Source organism: Sinocyclocheilus anshuiensis, unplaced genomic scaffold (genome assembly GCF_001515605.1).
Source record: "Sinocyclocheilus anshuiensis isolate Anshui unplaced genomic scaffold, SAMN03320099.WGS_v1.1 scaffold1893, whole genome shotgun sequence".
Taxonomy (NCBI): Eukaryota; Metazoa; Chordata; class Actinopteri; order Cypriniformes; family Cyprinidae; genus Sinocyclocheilus; species Sinocyclocheilus anshuiensis.
Genome location: NW_015539822.1, coordinates 287,786 through 299,535, shown reverse-complemented (window position 1 = coordinate 299,535; position 11,750 = coordinate 287,786). Strand labels below are relative to the sequence as shown.

The window sequence follows — 11,750 nt, the reverse complement described above, 5'->3', positions numbered from 1 at the left end:
CTTTGTATATATGCGCGTGTGTGTGTGTGTGTGTGTGTGTGTGTGTGTGTGTGTGTGTGTGTGTGCATATTTATTATAGCTATATTATCTCCTGTATGATCATTATTATTTTAAATGACTCCATGTACAATAGCTTATTGATGGTTATTGTGGCCCTCATGTCACCTCACCGTTAGCCGCAGTAAGAATGAACGCCCCTTTTTCTTTTGCTTTCAGAGGACGACGGGTGTCAATAAGGAAGACTCAGTTTTATGTCGCTAAAATGTTGCACACCGGTGAGTACATGAAATTCAATATAAAATATTTTCAAAGGACTCATCCCATGGATCATGTAAGGTTACGTATAATAATTCATCCGATCCTAGATCGGTTCTTCAGCACGTCTGTGTGTAGTAGGCATGTGTCTTCTTTTTATGGATAGCCAAATACTGCTTTTAATAATAATTTAATCATTTTAAAATGATTTCTCATCACAGTCCGTCACACATTCTTTCATTTGTAAAGCATGAAATGGCTGTTAATTCATACAAATCATTTGATACTATTTTTAAATAAAATTGATTTCTATAAAATACACTTTTTAGAGTGTTGCTTCCAAAATACTGTCACATTTTTGTTTCTAAACCAATTATCATCTCAATACAAAAAAAGCATCTACATTAAAACACACCATGCGTGTTAATCAGCCTGCGTTAAGACTATTTCAAGCTTGAACACATGCAGCAGTGGAAAAAGCCAGAGAAATGCTTTTCATTACCCAGAATCCACAGCCTAAGAACAGGGCTGAACTGTCAGGATAATTGGGTAACAGACTTCTAATGGAGCTGGCAGGACATGCAGCTGCAATGGCTATTATTAATAGAGCCGTGACAGTAAAAACCACATAGATCGAAGTTATTACCATAATATTCCTGTTAGTATGAATGCCGGTTTTTGTGACAATCTGTATACTTGCGCTTTCCGCTCTGGCTGGACTGTAACTCTGGCTCCTGTACGCTGGCAGCCGCTCGAACCTAGCTGTAGCTTGCGCAATAACTGTCCACTCTATGCTAAGAGGGGGGTTAGACGGTAGCTACAGAGTGAAGCGTCCGAGGCGGTTGGCCCGCAGCTGTGTGTGGGAGCGCGTATACGCATGAGGTTAGCGGTCCGGGCCCGCGTAGCACTGCGCTTGTTGTTTGACCTGGTTTGTTTTGGGTTGTTGATCAAGCATGCCCTCTGTTTTGTGGGTGGCGCCAGTCAGTCTGGAGCACACAGTTCACACACCCCTTCTATTCATTCCTCTCTCACAGGTGTGCACTGAACCCATCCAAAGCCAAGCCCAGCTTCACCAGGGAATCCAACACACACCAGGCCCAATCGCAGGGGAGCAGCACTGAAACTAATAGCAACTAAATCAGAATATGTAAACATTTTAACGTTAGCTGTCAAAGATGCGGTGAAGCCAGCCAGATTTCTCCTGTGCCCATTCTGTTCTCTCTCAGTGGGGGATGCGCTGAATTTGGACAGAGAATCCAAAGCCCTCACCCCCCTTTCCACTGGAATTCCAATTGGAACATAACTAAAGGCACCTCAGATAAAAACCCTGCATCTAATTTGACTAAAAACAGCAGACTGTAAAGCTTTATGAATCAAAATGGAAATGTAAACATCTGACATCTTTGTTAGGTGATTTGTGTTGAACAGGGATTTCCCTGCTGTTTAATATTGTAAAGAACTACGATAAGTGTTGACTTAAATAATAGTGTACATAACAAGGAGGATGTTCTATAAATGTATGTGTAAGAGAATATATGTTCAGCCAGCTGATTGTAATTATTCTAAAATATTTTTTATCAAAAATGTTTTGTTCTGTAAATATTGTGTTTTCACATAAATGTAGTGAATTATTACATGATGTTCTGCTAATAAAGGTCTCACATCATAAACTAATTTGCTCGTGCTCGGTTTTCTGTCCGTTAAATTCGTTTTGTGAGCACAATTACTAAAACACATACAATAAACTTTTACTGGATTCCTGATGCGTGAATATATTTAGAAACTGTTTCTTAATTGCTAAAGGCATGGGATAATACTTTTCATCTATTGAATAAATTATTTGAAATGAATGAGAAAATTCTTCACTGAACAAGCGATCAAGGAGGCATTTGTTTGTACAAAACCTCTCCAAACATGTCTGCCCTAATGCAAGTTGTATATAATTTCACAATGCTTTTAATATCATTTGAGGAATTTTAGATTTTCCGTTAAGGTGAAAAATTATTTTATAGCATGCTTATGCGAGCATTGATATAACAGAAGTAAATCAGGCATAAATGTATTCCAAACAACTATGTGTGATCTTTGAAAACATTTTTAGATGTACCTATTCAAGTTTGCCTTTTTTTTTTGTCCACAGAAGCACAACCTCGAACATTTTCAACAGTATATTTGCGATATTTTCTTTAATATTTGTATACTGTTTTAACCGTGACCTAAAGTCTCACTTTCTATAACTCTATAGAACCACAGTGGATAAAATACATAGTGCTTGAGGGAATGAAAAAAAATGTCTTCAATCAACAAGACATATCGAACTGTAATTTACTTCCACTTTGCTCGCTGTCCTGCATCTGACATTTTCATGTTTGCCATTTGTTCCTGGCAAACAAAAAGATTTGAAACATTTTTCTTGCCCTGTATTATTATCAGACTGCATTGAAGGAACTGTGAGGCAGCCTTCGCAGTTAGAAAACACTGACACGCACGGTGACAAAAATACAAAAGATAACTATGTATTGTCTGATATTATATTACAAATAAAATGATCTGGCTATTTGTCAATCTACAATAGAAAACCAGGTTTATTTAGATACAATACTCACTCATCTTTTTATCTGAATATTCCAAACCGAGTGATACAATTTTTTTTTTATTATTGCATTGTTAATTTTTACCTATCTGTGGACTGTTTTACGCTTAAGCCTGCAGTCTCTTCTCTGATTGTGCCCCCTAATAGACCGATCTATTTTAGAGCAGATTATGCAGAAAAACAATAAGACAGTTGAACCAAATATGCAGATTCTGCAGGCATTCTACATTTTATCTCACATTGTTTGCATAGTAAAATAAACTCCGACAAAAGAAAACCCCAAGTGTTTTTGCACGATTAGCAGCTCTCTCCATCCCTCTCAAGGTTAAAAACAACGGAGCCCGTAGATGTCTGTGGGATACTGTAGATACCGCCTGCAGATTTGCAGCGTCTCCCAGCATGCTCTGAGGTCACAGCGTCACATGTTCTCAGATTCTCAGGTTTTGTGCTTCTCAGCTATTTTCAGCCTCGCCGAAATGAGAAATTCAAAAAGGGCAGGGGAATATTGTGAAAAAAGATGTGACCCGCTGCCACCGTACACACTAATAGAGGCTCCTGAGGGCCCCTCATTCCCAGCAGGTACAAAATGCACCTGTGTGTTGCTACTACATACAAAGCCAACATACTGCTTATGTCAGGTGTAGAACAAATATACACAGTGGAATAAGCCACACCTCCCCCAGCTGTCAATCATCTGGTCTATATGAGCATATATAACCAGCTATATTTAAGTCAATATTCCAAGAATATTTTTTTATGAGAAACCCGCACAAGGTTTCTGTCTTTTCCCCCCCAACTTAAACAGTAATCAATTTCATCATCGCACACAGTCATATATTACTTTTCATAATAATTTTCCATAAACAAGCCGGACAGTTTATAAGTGTGTTAGTCTGCTTCACACTCTTTGTTTGATTGTACACCTTGGTGTTTTTCTCTGCTGGCGCCTCGTCTGGCTCTAAGCAGCGACGAGGGTGACTGTGGGAAATGATCACATCCTGTTTGATAAGAATAGGCCTCCGTGTAGCGTTGGTCAAACTCAACAGAGCAGCAGTCAAACAAGGATCAGTGGTCTGGAAATGTTTTCGGCCAACAGAGTTATTATCAAAACAAGCAGCTTGGGCTGCTGTTGTAAAGTCGGGATTGTTTGAACAGGTGTGAGACAGTATGACATTGTGTGTTGTGCGCGTGTGTGCGCATCCATCCATTTTAAACTGTATTCAATATTAAAAGTGATCGTTGGAAAAAACAGTAGGTCAGTTTGTACAGTATAGCTTTAAGATCAATATTTTTATTTATTTATTTATTTTTAATTTAATTATACACTACTAGTTAACGTCTGGTGACACTTCATTGGCTTGATGTTTTTCTCTCTATCTATCTATCTATCTATATTAATTTGCTAAAAAGTAACAGTAAATACATTTATAATGTTACAAAAAAACTATTTCAAACAAATGCTGTTCTTTTAAACTGTATCTCCATCAGTGAATCTTGAAAACATTTATTATTGCTTCCACAAAAATTTCATATACAATTTAAAATTGTTAAAATTAATATTTATTTATTTCTTTTTAATATAGAAAACATAATGAAGGAAATGCAGTCAAGCAGCCAGGTGCGAAGCAAATCTTGGAACTGTTTAAAAAGCTGTTTTAAACCATTTAATAAGCATCCCAGCATGAACATCTTACACAATATTACACAAGGTGTGTCTACATTTTTGACTGGTTGTAAAAATACACTATTATATCCAGGCATCAGCGACTTCCATTTTGGAGACCCAAAAAATGTGTAATTTCACAAATATGCAAAGCAGCCATTTAAACAGTTATCGCCCACTTTTGCATTAAAACTACCTCACAAGACTAAAAACGCAATACAATTTGCCGCTCAACCATGAACATTTAGTCTTCATTTTATGGTCATCAAGGGGCTTCATTCCCTTTCCTCCTGCTTTCTTGTCCCCCCGCAGAGAGAAATGGACAGGGAGAGATGGAGCGAGCGAGCGGAACACGTCGGGTCCTGAACAGCACCTGATTACAGGCTAATAGCCTCAGAGTGATTGAACATCTCAGGCTTCTGGCTAATTGGTGCTATTTAAAGTAGCTATTAGCACACAATGGCAGTCACTCACTCATAAACAAAGACAAGATCTGGCCTCTGAAAATGTGGCAAGATGGAAAGATTATTTACATTTGGCGATATTAGAATACAGATTTGCCAGTATTAAGCTGTAACTAACTAAAAGCTCAGCTCTTTTCATAATAGTTTTCCAATAACAACATTTTTATATATCACATATGCTCTTCAGAGTATTTTTTATAAATATATATATGCCTTTAATTATATTTTTTTATTAATTAATTAATTTATATATATATGTGTGTGCAATATTTTTGATGTCTGATAAACAGTCAATATAAAACAACTGGATTTTTAAAATCATAAATATTATTGCTACTATAAACGTTAATGTTACTACTAATTATACTATGCATTTTATTTGTAATGTATCATGAGTGGACAAAATGAAAATAACAGAAATAATTTAAACAAAATTATGCATAGTAATAAAAAAATCAATATAAGGTTACTGAATGCCTTGAATATTAACAATACCTTGCTGTTCTCAGTTTAATTTCTGACATTAGAGTTGAAATAAGTTTTTGGACTGGTATTCTGTTTCTGGACTGAGTGTATTTACGGTCTGTGAGGTTGAGATGTTCTTGGTAATACTTCATTTGGGGAGCGCTGCTCAAAAGCCTCTTGATTCATTCGAGACAAGTATGAGTTTTTATAAATAAAGCATATTGGTTCAATATAGATATAGATATTGAATCTATGTCATTATGCAGGAGCATATGGAAGCACTTTGAGGGCTTGCGTGTCTGATTGTAAGTGAAATAGGCCTCTGCTGTGAGTGCATCTCTTCCAGCCTCCAAAACACCTCATTCATTCAAAATCAATGTTTCTTATTGTGCCAGGCAGCGGAATGACCACACAGGCGAGAAGAAAGAAAATGAAAAGAGAAAATAGGAGGACAAATGATTAGAAGAAAGAAAAAAAAGTTATAGTTTTTCTCAGTCGCTTTGGTGCATTTCTCAGATCAGAAATTAAATTCTCAAAACTGCTTGTTCAACCTCCACATCATCTAATGAACTGTGCACGTCATAAAAGCAGTTTCTCATTCTTTTGACCAAGTTGCGATTGCTTTGGTACATTCAAGCAATTGATTATGTACATTTGTCAGTGGTTTCCTATCAGTTGCTAATGTCATGTTGCTCAAAATGTACTATATAGTTCTCTGTGCAATAGTCTTACCCCCCCAAAACATCTAGGCATTAGTTCATCGTAGAAGTCATTAAATGCAAAATGGTTGATCTAGTTGTCATATACTGTCAAGCATATTTTCTACACGTTTCTATTAGACTTTTTGTAAATTTGCCATTAATTGTGCAGGTGAAGCTAGACTTTCACTAATGAAGAGAATGTAGATCAGCTAATGATAAACCAGTTCTCTGAAATAGCTCAAAAGTGCATCTCATGAACCTTCAATTGGAAAGCATAGACAGAAGGCAACACAAGAGTTACAAATTCTGACAATGGATATTTCCTCCCCGTTGGCCCCGACAGACTGGCATGTCAGGAGATGTAGACAGACTGCACTCATTCCTCATACAGTGCTGCATGCAAAAGCAAAGTTCTGCCTAAGGGGAGTTTCCTGTGTTTGCCTTTCTAATTTTGTATTTTCGCCTTTGTGCCCATTTCTTTTCTATATCACATTAACATTGTAATGTTTTTTGTTTTTTTGTCAGATCACTAGTAAAGTGTAACTGTGAATCCTATCCAGTCTCTTTCAATCAATATCCCACATACAGTAATGTGTAAATTTGTACTTTTGAAATGGATATATGGCATACATAAGAAGTGCAGCCTTCTGCATTTCAATACAGTAACTGTCATCCAAAATGTTGCCATAGTTTTGGCTGCAATATAACAAAGAGTGAAAAATTGAAGGGGGTCTGAATACTTTCCGTACCCACTGTAAATACTTATTTTTGAGAGATTAACTAAAGATTTTGAGTAAATTACAGGCTTTTGCAGGTAATCCATTGTGTGGTGCTGTTTGTACGAATTGTTATGAGAAATGCACATACTTCTTTGCAAATATTAGGGATGATTCGAGAAATGCACCAAAGCGACTGAGAAAAACTGTAAATAAGAGTGTGGCACGTAATATGAAAGAGAAAAGGCTCGGGTGGATTCACTGCCAACGTTCAGGTCCTGAGAGACGGAGAATGAATTACATAAATGAGCCCTGTAAACCATGCCAGGCCTTTGCCTCTCATTCAAATGACTCCTCCCCCCATTCACCCTCCTATCCCTGGAGAACGAGTGATTAGAGAGGAGGGCGAGGGATCTGGATCACTGCTGTCAGGAAGGGACGCCAGCCGTGCTAGACGAACACGACCCTGAGGTGGAATGATCACACGGGCAATATGTCACAGCAAATGCCAGCGCAGGGTGCCAGGGCCACATCCACAGGTTTCCTGGCACACAGACACTTGGCACCATGTTATACGCCGGCTGATTATGCCTGACATGAAAGGGCTGAACCACTTGTGGTGGTGTGAAATAGATTTTTTTTTCAGGGGGTTCTTTCCATGCTATATGTGTGTGTGGACAGTTGAACTGAAAGTCATATACTCTGTATACATTTTTTGTAATTTAGTCTTTATTTATTTATTTTTTTTAAAGCTGCAGTCCGTAACTTTTTTTGTTGATCCGAAATCAATATTTGAGCAAGTACATAACCAGCCAGTGTTCAAAACTATTGCCTTACTTTAGCCCGTTTCACAATGGTTCGTTTATAATAATGTTTTCTAATTCGAGTGGTACGGGTAGGTTTTCGCGGGAAATTCAAGCATGCTGCTGCGTCATTACGTCACGTCTGTAAACATAAAAAAGTTGTCCCGGCTTCTAGTCTATCGCATGTGATGTTCCTGCAGGTGGCCGATCGTTTATAGCCTTTTCTCACAGCTGGAATAATTACATTTATCATTTTGATGGCGGATTGTAATCCAGAAAGGATTATGTGTTTATGAAATACATTACAGTATGAAATACATTAAGTACAGTAAATATCCACACTGACTGCCACACATACTCCTCAAAACATTAGATTCATCCGTGCTGGAGCCGTGCCGGTACACAACCCATGCAAGGAAGATAATTCTGCAAACAGTTGCAATTGCAGAGATGGCGACAAAGAGGCAAAACTTACGGACTGCAGCTTTAAATATACATATATGCACTGTAAAAATGAGGGTCACACTTTAGTTTGGGGAGCAATTCTCACTATTACTAAATATTTACTACAACTTTTTCCTCAATAAACTCCTAATTTACTGCTTTTTAAAAGTAGTTGTTAAGTTTAGGTATGGGGATCTAGAATTTGGTCTTGCAGAATAAAGGCATTAATATGTGCTTTATAAGTACTAATAAAAAGTCAATATGCTAGTAATATGCATGCTAATAAGCAACTAGTTAATAGTGAGAATTGGTCCCTATACTAAAGTGTTTCCAAAATGTGTTTTCAAAGTTGTAAATAAAACAAAGATAATAGGGGTAACACTTTAATATAAGGACCAATTCTCACTATTAACTAGTTGCTTATTAGCATGCCTATTACTAACATGTTAGCTGTTTATTAGTACTTATAAAGCACATATTCTGCATATGACCATATTCTACATCCATACCTAATACCTAAACAACTACCTTACCAACTAGTAAAAATCAGCAAATTTATTAGCAATTTTTGAGTGAAAATATTTTCTTTACCAAAGGTTATTTTTCAGTGTGACTGTGTGTACACTGTATATATACACACACCCTCACATATATGTGTGTGTGTGTATATATATATATATATATATTTTAATAAATCTGCAAAAATGTCAACAATTCTGTGTTTTTCTGTCAATATGGGGTGCTGTGTGTACATTAATGAGGAAAAAAAATTAACTTAAATGATTTTAGCAAATGGCTGCAATATAACAAAGAGTGAAAAATTTAAGGGGGTCTGAATACTTTCCGTACCCACTGTATATATATATATATGCATGCATGTATGTATATATATATATGCTCCTCTTTTGTAATCACACCTGCTAGTGGAAAGCCAGTGTGCAACTGAAATTACATTAAAGAAAAGTGTAGTCGGTGTGGATGTGGAGTTGGCCCGAGGGGATTCATGTCAGAGAAACACCATCCGTCAGCCCGGAATGATAAATGAAACCTTCTGTTCATGAATCAAATGTATTAAGTTAGAAGATGCATTCTGTCCAATAACCGTAGACTTCAATTCTTCACGTCTTCAAATGAAACAATATCAAAGCAACACTCAAAAGATATTTATTGCCCAACATATGCTTTTATGTCTGAACAAAATTTGTCTTTGTGAGAAAAAAAAACTGACAGCCTGTATTATATTATATTATATTATATTATATTATATTATATTATATTATACATTTCTAGTCATAAAAATAGAAAATGTTTAATGATATTAACTCCTTTATTTATCTTCCAAATTTCAGGGATGGATAGCGATGGCTGCATTGATCTATAACATTCTGACTTTGTGGCTTTCTATGGGTTGACCCGGCTGCTTAGTTTAGCACCCAATTCAGATGTTAATTTGTTCCAGTTGAGAGGTCACTTTAAAAAGGTTTTTTCATTGACTCAGGATTATTGGCCAGATGGGCAGCCCATTAGAACATGGTTGTTTGTGAGTTTGGGATTCCCGTGATATGACCGGCGCTGGCAATAACAACAACATTCCTCACCGTGGCAACCGGAGGTTGTCATGGACAGAACTCTCTGTGTGATTCTTTCTAGCTGAAGTCAGTGGGTGTCATTTCCACAAACCAGTGAGGAAAAGTACCAACAACAACAACAATTATAACAAAAGACACAGTTCTCAGAACTGTATTATGCATAAACAACGGGGATGCTATAATAAAATATAATGTGTGACAGTGAATCAGGCATTTATCATAACTTCGATGCATGTTATGATAAATGCATCTGAAAAAAAAAATCTTCCTCCCTATGTGGCACCATTTTTTTTTTTGTAGATTTTTGTGAAATAATGTCTCAGTCATCTTCACATCGAGCCATTTTTGTAAACTCGGGAAGTTAATTCAATGCATTCAGTCAATGCTTGTAAATTAACTAATTAAATGAGTGCTGCTCATGAATAAAGAAAGTAATAACTTGGCTTCTTTTATATTTTCACACTTAATTATGATGGACACATTCTAAATTATGGTAATGTTTATTTGACTTGACAATTTTTGTGGAATCTCATGCCACATATTTTTTTCTATATTTTGAGTATGAACTTTGTACAAATTTTATACAAGTATATACAGACCTATCTATCTATCTATCTATCTATCTATCTATCTATCCATCCATCCATCCATCCATCCATCCATCCATCCATCCATCAAAAATACAAAAAGTAATGTGAAATATTATTAAAATTGAAAATATCTCTAAAAATGGGTTTTATTCCTGAGAAATATAATAAAAAAAAGTAATTTATTTCTGTGATGGCAATGCTGAAAAGAGTTGTGCTGCTTAATATTTTTGTGGAAATTGTGATACATTTTATTTTTATTTTATTTATTCCTTTTATTCATTATTTTTTTTGAAGAATAGAAAGTTCAAAAGAGCAGTATTTATCTGAAATATAAATCTTTTGTAACATTATAAATGTCTTTAATGTCACTTTTGATCAATGTAACGCTTCATTGCTGAAATAGAATATGTTTTCTTCCATTAGCTTAAAAAAAGAAAGAAACTGAAACCAAAACTCAGTGCATTTACCTGAACTATTTAAATACACAAAACTGTCTCTCACCGTATGCTGTTTTACCTGGTACAAAATCCAGTAAATCTGTAATGTTATTTTTCAGTAAATACAGCGATCTTGCATTTTGCTCAGAGGACAAACAGACAGAGGGCAGGATGGTTGTGTGTATCCCATAATCCTCTCTTTATTCGAGCAGGAAAAGCTGCAGCAGAGGTGCCAGCTCTTGCGCTCTCATCAGCGGGTATCTTGGCCTGGCTGGGCACAGTCTCCACTGCACTCCATGTTATCACAGGCCATATCTGAAGGCAGGAGGACATTGGTGGTCTCCAAGGCTCCTATCACCCGCCACATTATCTCCAGTAGAGTGAGGGTAGATGGGCTGCCACATAAACCATCCCGTCTCTCTATCTGTCTGTTTGTCTCATTCTCTTCCTCTCTTTCTCGCTCCATCTTCAGCTCATTAGTATTAAGGAAATGAAAGATCCCTAAAGCTGGCAGCAGCTGTAGTGAAAAATGAGGCCCACTCAGCCAACAATATCTCATTTAGCACTTTAATGTGCTCATACAGTAAAGTGGAGAAAATGTCAAGCTTTAGATTCTCACAGAACTTGACTATATGTTATTTCATTAGCTTCTTGACAGTGATGTATGGTTTTTTTACACTTTTTTTGGTATGTTTTTTAGAACTAAAATAAAAATAAATAAAATAAAAACAAAATTTTTATGCTTACTTTTTTTACAACTAAATACTCTCTTTTCTTAATCCATGCATTTGAAATCTGTAGGCTATACTTGTTTCCCTAATATACACTACTGTTCAAAATGTTTTTGAAAGAAGTCTCACCAAGGCTGCATTTATTTGGTCAAAATAAAGTAGAAGTAATATTCTGAAATATTATTACAATTTAAAATAACTTTTTCTATTTTATTCATTTTTAAAATGTAAATTATTTCTGTAATGATAAAGCTACATTTTTAGGAGACATTACTTTTAGAAATTTAGTCAATTTTAGA

General features: G+C 36.1%; 1 protein-coding gene across 1 annotated transcript in view; it reads left to right on the top strand.

The window, feature by feature from the left end:
• LOC107684172 (DNA-binding protein inhibitor ID-4-like) overlaps positions 1 to 1,358 on the top strand; it is a 2,739-nt gene extending 1,381 nt beyond the window's left edge. Inside the window, exons 2-3 of the mRNA XM_016480384.1 lie at positions 217 to 275; positions 1,290 to 1,358. Coding sequence (XP_016335870.1) covers positions 217 to 261 — 45 coding nt within the window. The 3' untranslated portion in view covers positions 262 to 275; positions 1,290 to 1,358. The remainder of the gene's footprint in view (positions 1 to 216; positions 276 to 1,289) is intronic.
• The last annotated feature ends 10,392 nt before the right edge of the window (positions 1,359 to 11,750 follow it).